This window comes from Ornithorhynchus anatinus, chromosome 9 (assembly GCF_004115215.2).
Source record: "Ornithorhynchus anatinus isolate Pmale09 chromosome 9, mOrnAna1.pri.v4, whole genome shotgun sequence".
In the NCBI taxonomy this organism is placed as follows: Eukaryota; Metazoa; Chordata; class Mammalia; order Monotremata; family Ornithorhynchidae; genus Ornithorhynchus; species Ornithorhynchus anatinus.
The window spans coordinates 44,742,140-44,755,310 of NC_041736.1; the positions used below are offsets into that span (position 1 = coordinate 44,742,140).

General features: G+C 41.7%; 1 protein-coding gene across 6 annotated transcripts in view; it reads left to right on the forward strand.

The window, feature by feature from the left end:
* The window catches only part of TASP1 (taspase 1), a 121,672-nt gene that overhangs the window by 21,377 nt on the left and 87,124 nt on the right, over window positions 1–13,171 (forward strand). For 4 of the 6 annotated variants that reach the window (XM_029071868.1, XM_029071869.1, XM_029071871.2 and 1 more), the window contains 2 exons: window positions 1,232–1,316; window positions 4,277–4,356. The exons of the other annotated variants lie outside the window; for them this stretch is intronic. In XM_029071868.1, the coding sequence (XP_028927701.1) occupies window positions 1,232–1,316; window positions 4,277–4,356 (165 nt within the window). The remainder of the gene's footprint in view (window positions 1–1,231; window positions 1,317–4,276; window positions 4,357–13,171) is intronic. 6 annotated transcript variants of the gene reach the window in all.

Sequence of the window (13,171 nt, forward strand, 5' to 3'; positions counted from 1 at the left end):
AGCTCATTTTTTATATTTACATGTGTAGAAGCTGAGAAATTTAATTTACTAGGTGAGTGTGAATATATCTTTGTATCTAAAATGAGTTTCCCCAGAATAATCAACTAGTGAGTGTATTCATTTTGTATAGTAACCATTCTGTAAAGTGCAATATCCAGGTCCTTTTAAATAACTTGAATTATTACAAATATTCTTCCTTTTTTATCTTGGATCAGTTCAGAAGAACATATTTATCATTATTTCATTTAAACTTAACACTAAATGTTTTAGGAAAATATTGATACGATTTTTAAATGATTAAATATTGTATAAAATGTAACTTACCAATTCCAGAACAGCTTTCAACAATATAAAAATAAATATATGAAAACACAGACACAAGCCTCACTTTCCCTAATTATTTTGACTACTACTTGCTGCCATTAGTGTTTCATAGATATTTTCTGGAGACAGTTTCCGTTGACATCACAGTAATTTTTAGTGGTGGCCTATTCAACGGCATTTATTGTGGGTTCCAGTTCTCCTGCCATGATGTATATCTGACATTTCTTGACCTTACAGTGTTTTCAGATTTTTCTCCATGTTCTTTAACAAACATGAATGCTACTTCCGTCCTTTTCTTTGAAACTTGCCTAAACCAGTCAATTTCCCCCTTCTTCACGCATTTGGTTGCTGGGAGTACTCCAATAATCCAAACACAAAACCAAGAAAGGTCCCATTTGGGGGACAGGTTTTCTGTGTGATTTTGAAAAAGAACAGTGTTTTACCTGCTTTGTAAACTTGATACTTTGACTAGAACTGGGTCTTTAGAAGTCACCAGTGCTAGAAATTCATTTTGATCAGCGCAGACATGTCGCACCATTTGGGTCATTTCTTTTTCTCAATCTGATCTGTAAGAAATTAACCAAGGAATTAATTTTGTCCTTTCGAGTGACTCAGTAACATGGGAAGAACATTAGTAATGAAGTAATTATAATATTTCAAAACCCAGTTTTTCAAATGTCATATCTTTTAACCTGCAGATGTTGTGACGGTATAGATAGTATTACAGTCTTTTGCGATTGAGTTGAACATTGTTGATTGTAATTATAGGGTATGCCTCCGTATGGTTCTAATTAAAACGCAAAATAAAAAGTGTTTCTAAAGATGGATGGCCAAAATAACCACAAAACTTAGTGGGAAGACTTTAAACAACATTTTTGTACCCATTTTCTGCTAATTTTCTTTTCAGGAATCAAGAATCCAGTTTCAGTTGCAAATAGATTGTTGTGTGAAGGGCAGAAAGGAAAACTCTCTGCTGGCAGAATTCCTCCCTGGTAATTGCTTTGTTCTGCTTGACTTTTCTTTAGCCTTTGGTCTCTAATGCATGCAATATTTGAAGGTTATTCTTATCCAAAGAAGGCTAATGTTATTTGTTACACATCAGCAATAGCGTGCCTCTGAAAGGAAGACATGCTTTGTTCTCTGATCTTGGAACATTCTGTGCACTTGATATAACCGGGGATAGAATGGAATATTGTGGATAGAAGGCGGAATTGAGATTAGTGGTAATTTTTGTCTTTGTCATTGTTTGTATAGATATTTGTACCATTGCTGAGGTCTCATTTTTGATGTTCTGCTTTTAAACTTTTTAAAAAAATCCCAAATTTGACTCCAGGATTAAGCAATTGGTAATGTTTGGAAAGTTTTTTTTCTGCATCCTGTTCTAAAAAATTGGACAATGACCACTGAACCCTCCACCCCCCTCACCCCCCACCCTGTATAAAACACTTTTGGGGAAGAGAGTGATTTAATGTTTAGGGCGGAAACACTACCAAAGAAATAAAGTTTTTCAACTCTGCTTTTGGGTAGGTTTTATTCTGGGTTTAGAAGAAATAAAAATTAGAACGTAGACTAATAACTTTTTTTAACCAAACGAGCGTGGTTGAATCATCGTTAGTTTAGCATGACAATGAAAATTGTAATAACAACTACAGATACGAAACACCCAATAGTCCAAGGAAGCGTCTAAAAATTTCTTTGGTCTATGCTGATAGCAAAATGTGTAGGTGACACAGAAAGAAGAGGGAGCTGAGGAAAAGAAGGACCCACTGGGGAAGGCCTCCAGGAGGGGAAACGCTTGAGGTGGTCCTGTTTGAGCATTAAATGGGTCTGTGATGTCCTCTCCTTTGCCAGGCAGAATGTGGTGCCGGCAATTATGGACTGAGGTTTGGCAAAATCAGTGAACAAAAGTCGACCGTTCTATGCAGCTTTCCCATCCCGTGAAGTCCCTTGTCCTAGTTTTTGACAGTTCGCCATCGCTGCGGACGCGAAACCCGTATCGATAGATGGCTTGCCCAATATTGATATTACTGTGATGGCTCTGTCTAGATTCTTGTAAAATCTTTCTGTATTAGAATTCGTCGTTTTTGGTACTTGTGTGATGGAGGCTTAGTACTTCTTATCACAGTCACGTCTTAGGACAGATGTGGGGAACCTGAAACAAAAGACTGATTGAAAAACTCAATTTCTCAGAAGAGAGGCTTTTTGTTTTGTTTTTACCAGAAAAGGTACAGCTGGGGAATATCTCTAAGCTGTGAATTTCGAAGGTCTGATTTGGCTTAGCTTCACAGTGTTGAATCTCTGTCTGATTCGCACGTAGCGAGCCTCATTTTTATTTCTGGCCAACTGTAGCTCGACACCATAATGTTCTATATTGTGATGGTTCACTGGAAAAATATACTAGTCTTCCATTTGCAGCCCTCGACTGAGACTGGTTTGAGCGAGTTAGGCGGTTTTAGGGCTTTTTTTTCCCAGCTTTTTTCCCCAGAGAGATTTACAGGATTATCCCCAAAGCACTCTCAAACATCCCGAGGGCTGTTGGTTTTCCAGCCGACTGACCAGTTCATGTCCTGGGTTATTTACTTGATTCTCCTGCCATCAGCAGACTGTGTCCTGGTGACTCTCAGAAACAACCCCTTCTGCCAGGAAATACACGGCAAATATCTTGTGGCCATCTGCCTTCCGTAAGACACAGCCATCTACCACCTAGTTCTTTTATTAAAGGCTTCTAATTAAATGCCCAACTCTTCATCCCGCCTAGGAAGGTCGTCATGGATATTTTGGTTTCTAACGCGGTCCCGTTAGAAGGTCCGCTGTGGGACCTGGTAATGAGAGACACAGATGAAGGTTACTGAAAAGAAAAATGTTGTCTTATTGTTGGCTTCGTTGTCATTGTCATCTAGAGGCTGTGCCTCGGAGGTTCAGGGAATTTCAGCTGTCTGTATCTGATCAGGGACACAGTATATCATTGAGGCTTTTATTTTATTTTCAAGTCATTAGATGGTAGTTTTAATAATAATAATAATAAGGTTGGAATGTGTTAAGCGCTTACTATGTGCAAAGCACTGTTCTAAGCGCTGGGGGAGATACAGGGTCATCAGGTTGTCCCACGTGAGGCTCGCAGTCTTCATCCCCATTTTACAGATGAGGTGACTGAGGCACAGAGAGGTTAAATGACTTGCCCAGAGTCACACAGCTGACAAGTGGCAGAGGTGGGATTCGATCCCCTGACCTCTGACTCCCAAGCCCGGGCTCTTTCCACTGAGCCACACTGCTTGTTTTCTCAGGGGACCTGGTTGAAATGCTATCAGATGATCTGAGGGAGAAAACTAAACAGACGTATTGTAACGCTAAAGCAGTAGTAAAGGGACCCTTTGATATTTCGTCTCTTCGGATACTTTGATTTTAAAAGTGATGCCCAAGGTTGGCTTAATAGCCTGTAATTCAGGCCCCCTAAACTCATCTGATGATGATGACGATGGTATTTGTTAAGCACCTACTATGTGCCGAGCACCGTTCTAAGCACCGGAGTAGATGCAGGCTAAACAGGTTGTCCCACACGGGGCTCACGGCCTTAATCCTCATTTTACAGATGAGGTAACTGAGGAAGCGAAGTGGCTTGCCCAAGGTCAGACAGCAGACGGGCGGCGGAGCCGGGATTAAAACCCACATCCTGTGACTTCCAAGCCCGGGCTCTTTCCACTAAGCCACGGATCCCAATGGGTTGAGCAGCCGTGATTCCCAGATCCAGTACAATGGACGTATGTTTACGGGGCCGTTGAGTTCTAGGTTGTGCATCATAGTAACCGGCTACCGTCTTTCTTGTTTATTCACCCTTTGGTTTACGCTTGCGACGTCTGGTGCTGAATAAAAGCACCTTTTAGACGTAACACCGGCATGTTGCAGTTGAAAATAGTAATTCTGAGAATTATTCATTATGTAAATGCATTTTTAGCTTTTTAGTTGGAGAAGGAGCCTACAGATGGGCAGTGGATCACGGAATACCTTCGTGTCCTCCAAGTGTCATGACTACAAGTGAGTAAATTTAATGAAAAAGGGGAAGTGGTGATCGTATTCCTTCGCGTCTTTTGGAAAGCTTAGGAACGGGTGTGTAAAACTGGGTACACTGAAAAGTGTTTCCGGTGCTTTTTGTTTGCGGAACTTAATTTTCAGGAAAAGGAAACCAAAGTGATGTCATTATCTGCCTGGCTATTGATCTCTAGCCTGCATAAGTATTTCACGAATCCAAAAACTTTCCGTTCTAGAGTCAACGTGCTGGCAAAAATATTCAGAGGTCACGACTGTGGGGTGCAATTTAGCCCTTTAATTTAGTAGAATGTCGAAGGGTACGTACCACGTGAAGGTGAGACTTAGAGTTTCTAAGACCGGAGGAAATGGTCTACGTTTAAGAAAGCCCCGTTTGACAGCAGAGTGATGTTGGCAGCTGCTCTTAGCGAAAGAAATTGTACTGACGATAGTTTCTGTCGACAGGAATTTAGAAATTATATTTAGATAGAGCAAAGAAAATAATTTATTAATGAAATTTGTCAGTCTTCAAATAAACTTGTGTGTAGCCATCAGAGAAATTTAATCTTTGCTATTTCTACAAATACTTTAAAGGGCAGTGTTGTCTTTAAAATCTCTCTTAACCTTTTTAAATGATTCTGTGTGAAATGTTTAAGGAGGTGTATTCAGTGAAAATGAAGGGCTGAGTTTTTCAGTCCTTTCAAAGTGGAGAAGTGTAATGGGATTCATTTTATTTAAGCGAAGCTGAATAAGAAGTTAATTGGGTTTTGGAACCGGCTCCCGATTTTGTAGTTACCATCAGGCTCAAGATAATGGAGTGGTTACTGTTTGGGAATACATTGGTTCACTTGTCAGTTGTTTTCTCCAAATATCGATGACGTTCTCTCTACCTAAATTGGAGTGATGACAAAGCCATACGTTTGATACGGTTCGAAGATTCTCGCCGTAGGTTGTGACATTTTCTAAGTAGTCAAGATGCTGTACAGTTAATGAATGTTCTTAAGTGATTTAAATGCTGTTGCACTGCAAAAGGACTTCTCAATTCTCTCGGCCTTTGGTTTTCATCATTCCGTCCAAGGTATTTTTTGAGCATTTACTATATGCAGAGCGCTGCACTTGGGAGAGTGCAATAGAAGAGATACCTAATGATCTTACAGTCTAGAGATTGAGAAGCAGCGTGGCATAGTGGATAGAGCAGGGGCCTGGGAGTCAGAAGGTCATGGGTTCTAATCCCGGCTCTGCCACTTGTCTGCCGTGTGACCTTGGGCAAGTCGCTTGACTTCTCTGGGTCTCAGTTCCCTCATCTGTAAAATGGGGATTGAGACTGTGAGCCCCATGTGGGACAGGGACTGTATCCACCCCAGCGCTTAGTACAGTGCTTGGCGCATAGTAAGCGCTTAACAAATACTGTCATTATCATTATTAATATGCTTATCTGTAATTTTTGAGCATATATTTTGCATTTATAACGATGTCTGGCTTACCCTCTAGACTTTAAGCTTGTTGTGGACAGGAAACGTGACTACCAACTCCTGTAGTTTACTCTCTCAAGTCCTTAGTATAGTGCTTTGCACATAGTTAGCACTCAATAAATACCATCGATGATGATGATGATGATGGGGATATATATGCTACACATTTCCCACTTGAGCTTGTTTCTCATTGAACTGCTGGTTTTTGGTGTTTCATTAGAATCTTGAAGGCAGGGATCACGTCCACCAACACTGTTGTATTTTCCCAAGTGCCGAGTAGAGTGCTCGGCCCACAGTAAGCGCTCGATAAATATCATTGATTGATCGATTGATTCGGGCTGGCTCTCTCCCGCCGGGCTAAGCTCCCGGTAAAATGCCCAATGGTGCTGTTTTGTTGGGTGGATTTTATGAACAGTAGGATCTCTTTGTTCCCGTTAATTGAAGTGACAACCAAGTAGTAATAGCAATTGATAGTTGTGGTGTTTGTTAGTGTTCACTATGTGCCAGGCACGGTACTAAGCACTGGGGAAGATGCAAGGTGATGGGATTGGACACAGTCCCGGTCCTGCATGCCTCACAGTCTTAGTTCCCTCCAGATTTTGAGCTCGTTATGGGCAGGGAACACGTCTGCTAATTCTATTGTTTTATTCTCTCCCAAGCGCTTCTCGGCACAGAATTAGCGCTCAGTAAATACGATTGATTGATCGATCCCCATTTTGCAGTCGAGCTAGCTGAGGCACAGAGAAGTTAAGTGACTTACCCAAGGTCACTCGGCAGATGAGCGATTCCCGATTCCCAGGCCCTTGCCCTGTCCACTGTACCACACTGCTTCTCTTCCCCGACTTGGCGTGTGCACAGTATTCCAGGTGTTTCATCGGTCCGGTCTCTTATCCAGCTGCCCTGAGTCGAGGGGTCTCGACTTCCAGAGCTCGGTAGCTGTTAGCTTCATTTCATGGTTCCGGCCTCAACGGCGCTCTGCTTTAGTCAACTCCCGTGCAGGATTCGTACGGATCCTTTGGTGCTCACCTTCTATTCATTAGGATTTATTGTAAAACTATAGTGTACCTGGCAATGTGCTAGGTGCTTGGAAGGAAAGTGAAAGTCAAATGTACTGTTCCTGCCCCCGAATTTATACTCTGTGGTGTTGACAATGTAATTTCTAGCCTCCTCGAAGAAATGAAAGGCCTGGGAAGTAGATATTGGAGACTGGAAACAGCAAGTCCTAGTGTATCCTGCATCTCCGGTTCCTCCCCAGGAAAAGAATTCTATTGGGGAATACGGATGTTATGTTTCTGTGGTATGTTTTCATCACCCGTTTTGGGCAGGGCAAATGAATCTTTAATTCTGTTGGAGTCAATGTATTTTTCCATTTGTTAATTTTTCACGGAATAAAAGGGTCACGGGTGACTGATTCTAGACTGAGAGTCCCTTGTTGGGTAGGGATTGTCTCTATCTGTTGCCGAACTGTACTTCCCAAGGGCTTAGTACGGTGCTCTGCACACAGTAAGTGCTGAATAAGTACCATTAAATGAATGAATCAAAATTGGGATCTTTACAGGGCTTAGAACAGTGCCTGGCACATAGTAAGCACTTAAATACCATAGTTGTTATTATTATTATTACTGTAATCTCAACTATGATATCTTTCCCCTTCCTCCATCTTTTTCTTTCAGTGTTGCCAAAAGAGTGATGGCACCTCTTAAAGGAATAGGCATGGATTTTTAGAAGCAAGAAGCCCATAATCAAAATAGTCAGTCTTTTACTTGTAGGCCCGGATTTTCCCAATCCAATCAGTAGTATTTATTGAGCACTGTACTAAGCACTTGGAGAGTACAACAGAACTAATCCCTGCCCTCAAAAAGCCTACACTGTAGAGGAAAGCTTCTGGTAAGAAGAACCAAGAGAGTGTAAAGATAAGTGTACTACATGGGGATGAGGACCCAAAGGCACAAATGATATTCATTCTTTCAATAGTATTTATCGAGCGCTTACTATGTGCGGAGCACCGTACTAAGCGCTTGGAATGGACAGTTCGGCAACAGATAGAGGCCATCCCTGCCCCATGGTGGGCTCACAGTCTAAACGGGGGAGACAGCAAAGCAAAACAGAACAAAATAAAAACAAGACATCATCAAGATAAATGGACTCAAGGGGATGTACACCTCATTTACAAAATAAATAGGGTAATAAATAATATATACAAATGAGCAGAGTGCTGAGGGGAGGGGAAGGGGGAGGAGCAGAAGGCGGAGGGGACGGGGAGCATGGAAGGGCTGAAGCAGCAGTTCAGCAAAAGTGAAGCAGAGGAGGGAAGAGGTCCTGAAAGAAGCGTGGTCTTAGAAGGGCTTTGGAGATGGGGAAAGCAGTGGTCTGAGAGAGCGGAATCGGGGATGGCCCCGAGGTGGTGGGTTCGTGAGGCGGGAAGGATGGTCAAGGGTTTCTTCTTGGTGCTGAGAAGAAGGAGCAGCCATTAGAAATTTTTGAGGAGCGGGGAGACGTACGCAGATGGGCGTTGCGGAAAACTGAGCCGGGGAGCAGGTCGGACCGGAGGGGTGATGGTTCTGGCAGGGCGGGCTGTGCGGAGAGCCGAGGCGGTAGTCGAGTCGGGATGGGACCGGTACCTGGACCGGCATGATGGGAATTTGGATGGAGAGGAAGGGGTGGATTCTGGAGTTTTGGTAGAGGGAGAACGCACAGGTTTTCACAACTGACTGATGATAGTGTAGGGGTTGAAAGAGACAGAGCTGTCAAGGATAATGCCAAGGTTATTGGCTCAAGAGACGTTCACCCCTGACCTCCTTGAATACCACAGTGTCAAGTGAGCGCCGGCCCTTTGCAGTTGAAATTTCCTCCACCCTTTGCGTGGGAATGTAGGAAAGTTAATACCAATTCCTCTTACTCCCTCTGGTAGCATTTAACTAGTCAGTTCGTTTTAATGGCAGGAGGACCTCGGACCGAAGGTTTGCTCATGTCTGGTTTCCCTAGAGCCTTCGGTCTTACGACCCATGTTTAAAGATCCTTTCCGAGTTGTCGATATTTGTCTCTCTGCTTATGTGGTGTATCTGACATTTTGATCCCCAGTTTTCCACTTAAGTAAAAAATAATTCATCCCTTGTGGATGCCTCTTAAAGAACAATAAGAAGCCTTTATGTAGAACTTTTACCCTAGACACCTCAAATGAATGAAAGGTATGCAGAAACTTTTACAAGTGGTGAAACCTAAGTAGTTTTCGTAAATAAAGTTATACATCACAAGTCATTTTTGTGTATAAGACGAAGTGAATAGAGACGGAATTACTTGCCTGAAGTCATATTGGAAAAAAATAAGAAAAGAAGTCTTGACTTGGTGCAGATAGATGACAGATGCCAAATTAAAAATACCTAATGAAATCGTCTTTGAGACGTTTTAACAGCGATAATGACTATTACTAGGTAAATTTACAATTGAAACCTTACGTTACAATTCATCGAGAGGCTAGAAGCAATATGTTGGAATTGTGCAGACGGGGAGATAGATGCTGATATACTGATTTGAACCTGCCTCCTAATTGGCCTGAGAGTTTATGCACTAGGGAGCGGTTTGATCCCGGGCTTTTTCCTTTCTTTTCGTTTCACTCTGCCGTCAGGTTTCACACACTTTAGGGAATCTCGTGTGCCCTTCCGGAGTGGCAGAGGAGAAGAAATAGGACAAAGTGAGATACGGGGTAGGATGCTGAGGTTGGGAGATTGGAAAAGCCCAACATTTTCCTTGGTAATCCTGTGGAGCTATTGATGGTCCGTGCTTGACGCCTCTGCCAGGATCATAATGCTCTAAATCTTTGTTCCCCTTAATAGTTGCCTTTTCCTCTCCAAATTAAGGCATTCGGTGGACTCTCTAGTTCTTACATCTCTATTCTCTCTTCCCTCTGTAGCCAAGATTGTACTGTTTGTTCTTCTCAAGCCACCTTCTCACTGTATTTCTTTCTTGATTCTCCTGCTAGCTTCAAGTGCTAGCTTCAGGTGCTTCGTACGGTGTTTGGTACTCAGTAAAGTGCTCAATAAATACCAGTGATTAATGCACCCTGCACCTTCAAATCCACCAGACCATGCCTCTTCCCTTCAAAGCCCTTCGGGAATTCCAGCTCCTCCTGATGGTTTTCTCTGATTAATTTTTATTCTCCCAGCTCCTATCCTTTCGATCACCACCTCGACACTTTCACACTCACGATCCCCCCAAATATTTCTGACCGTAAGAACTTCTTATAAGCATTTGATGTTTAAAGATTTAAACACTAAGACCTTTTCCCATTCTCTTCTTCCTATCTGTAATTTCTTTTGTGCAGTTTCCCCGTTTGATTGTAAGCTCCTTGAGGACGGAGATCATTTCTTTTAACTCTCTGCACAAAATAGGCACCCGAATACTATTTCATTATCGCCGGAGTTGCTAGGGTGAGTCTTTTGGCCGACTGGTGATCGGTGACTTAAAATATTTATCTTGTCTGCGTGGAAGAAGCTATGCCAGTATTGGTTCGTAGTGAAGCACTGTGAGGATTCAGACCAAAAATGAATTCTTCTAACAAAAGTTTATTTTTATAAAAAAGTTACTTTCTTGATTGGTTTTGCAAATTTTCTCACCTCAAAGTTTATTCTTTCCATTGACTACCGAGCACTCTTTCTATCAATAAATCAGGTCTTCAGAGAGATATTTAGTTTGTCTAGAGTTGTTGGAAATGACAGAGAAGCAATTCCCAAATGCAGTTCTCATTGGCACATTGGTCCCAAGTATTTATCAGAAATTATCATAAGAGTACCATGGCTTAGTGCATTTAAATGGATACTTTCAAATGCATATATCAACTGAAAAGAGGTATGCCGTGGTCATATATAGACATATTAGTATACAATACGTGGCGTATTTGCCGACTGGTGAATTTCGATGTGTGTGAAATTTATTTTTCCAACCAGTGCTCTCCTATTATGTGGCGTTCCTTGATTGAAATTTCGGGAACCCTTTTTACAGAGGATGCTTTAAAAGACATCCTATAGGGCTGTAAGCTGATCAGACAGTTACCCTAGTGAGAAGTACAATTGCAGTTATACAGTGCAGCTGATGAGATGTTTTTTCATTAATACTCCCCTCTACTTAGGAATGCTTTCCAATTTTTTTTTTAATTGGAGCTGATTTGGTCCTGTATTTTCCATTCCATTTCCATTCCCATTTTCCATTCCCATTTCCCATTCCATTCCATTCCACAGCTTAGTGGATAGAGTAGGGCCGTAGAAGTCAAAAGGTGATGGGTTCTAATGCCGAGTCTGCCACGTTGTCTGCTGTGTGACCTCGGGTAAGTCACTTCATTTCTCTAGGTCCTCAGTTACCTCATCTGTAAAATGGGGATTAAGAGTGTGAGCCCTATGTGGGACGGGGACCGTGTCCAACCTAACGTGTATCTACCCCAGTGCTTAGAACAGTGCTTGATACATAGTAAGAGCTTAACAAGTACCATAATTATTATCATCATTATTTTTTCCCAACAGCCTCATAGAAGCTAAACTTATGCTGCTCTTTTATTAGCATGCAATTAAAAAAATGTTATTTAATGTAGCAACTGTAGAATTTAGCATGGTTGGGGTGTAATATGGCAGGGTTTAATTTCACCGTTTAACGTGCTTAATTATTTTTAATGATTTGCATCTGTTCCCATAACGTAGGTGCCATTTAACAGCTGCTCAGCAGATTGCTGGACTAAGCCAGTTTAATTCTTGAGTTTATTTGCTAGTTCTGTCCTTCGTAATCTGCTGTCCTTCAAGTCTAGTAGCATCTTCTCCCTCTCCAGCTTGCGCAGGGACACTGGATAGAGCAGATATCCTCGTCTCTAAATTCCTTGCATTCGGTGAATTCAGGGAGGGCAGTGCGATTGGCGGGAATCTGGTCTTTATTTCCCTGTATGCCAGCAGTCGTTATTACAGGTCTTTCACTGGGACCCAGAAGTCAAGTACTTCACACTTGGATTTCAGAGCTGAATGCTATGCACTTAATTTGGCACTGCCCTCTTTTGAAATATAATGTTACGCGTCTCTTGAGGTGGTAAACGTTTTCAATTATAGAACTGTATTAGCACTATTACGTCCCATTTACAGATAATAGTGTTTCGTCGACTAAAATACGTTCTACAAAATGTTCTGGATGCTTTTGTGCTAAATGGTAAATCAGTACTCGTGCATCATGCTAAATTTAGATTTTTTTTCACACTTTTTAGGAAAATGATTTGTGCACAAAAAGCACGGAAACTAGCGAACGTGCCGAAGGGTGGGTCGAAAGTGTGAAACGACTGCTATTACGTACTCTTAGTAGTCAGTTCTTCTAAAGCGCATGTTTTCCTTATGTCTTTTTGGATAAAATGCTGTTGAGAAACTATGGATTGTTCTTCCACAAGAAGCAGCTGTCCAGGTGCAGTGCGATGTGACGTTGAAAGGAATGGTTAGTGCAGGTGTTTGGTTTTGGTCGAGACCTTTAGTCGCCATTGTTTTTACGAGATGTTCTTCCCCTCGACTCTATTTATCGCCATCGTTCTCGTCTGTCCGTCTCCCCCGATTAGACCGTAAGCCCGTCAGACGGCAGGGACCGTCTCTCTCTGTTGCCCACCTGTTCGTTCCAAGCGCTTAGTACAGTGCTCTGCACATAGTAAGCGCTCAATAAATACTACTGAATGAATGAATGAATAGTTAAACGTGATTTTCATGAACGTGAGGTTCTTCACTGCTACAATTGTCCATCTTGCATGAGATTTGATTGTATTTGCTCATTTCTCCCTTCCCTAGTTTTGTGGCTTATTCTTCCTATGAACTATGTACATTTCTTGTACCTTTTTAAATGTAAAACTTTAACATTTCATTAGACAACAAATACAATATTCAAAATTGGTTACTAGTCAGTCTTTGAAATTCATTCACCACAATGTTGATATTTCCTGTAAGTTCAGAATTAATTTAATTCTGTTCCTGGCTGTCCTGCCAGTTCCGTTAGGAAAAAAAAAAGGTAATCCTAAAGAAGTTCAATTGCTTAAATAACCTTTTAACGGGAATTGGAACAAGAGCCCTTACTGTCACCTCTTAGGAGGTTTCTAAGTAGAGATAAATTGCATGGTGAAGTTGTAGATATTAAATCCTCCTCCGAAACACCTGAATTTACATTCTTTTGACCAACTTAGGGTTGTTGTGTGTGGGTTCACGTGTTTTACCTTGATGATTAAATATCTGTTCTCCCTCCTACTAAGTGCGGGACAGGGACGCGTATAGGCACGTAGTAAGCACTTAAATAATAATAATAATAATGTAATGTTAGTATTCGTTAAGCGCTTACTATGTGCAGAGCAC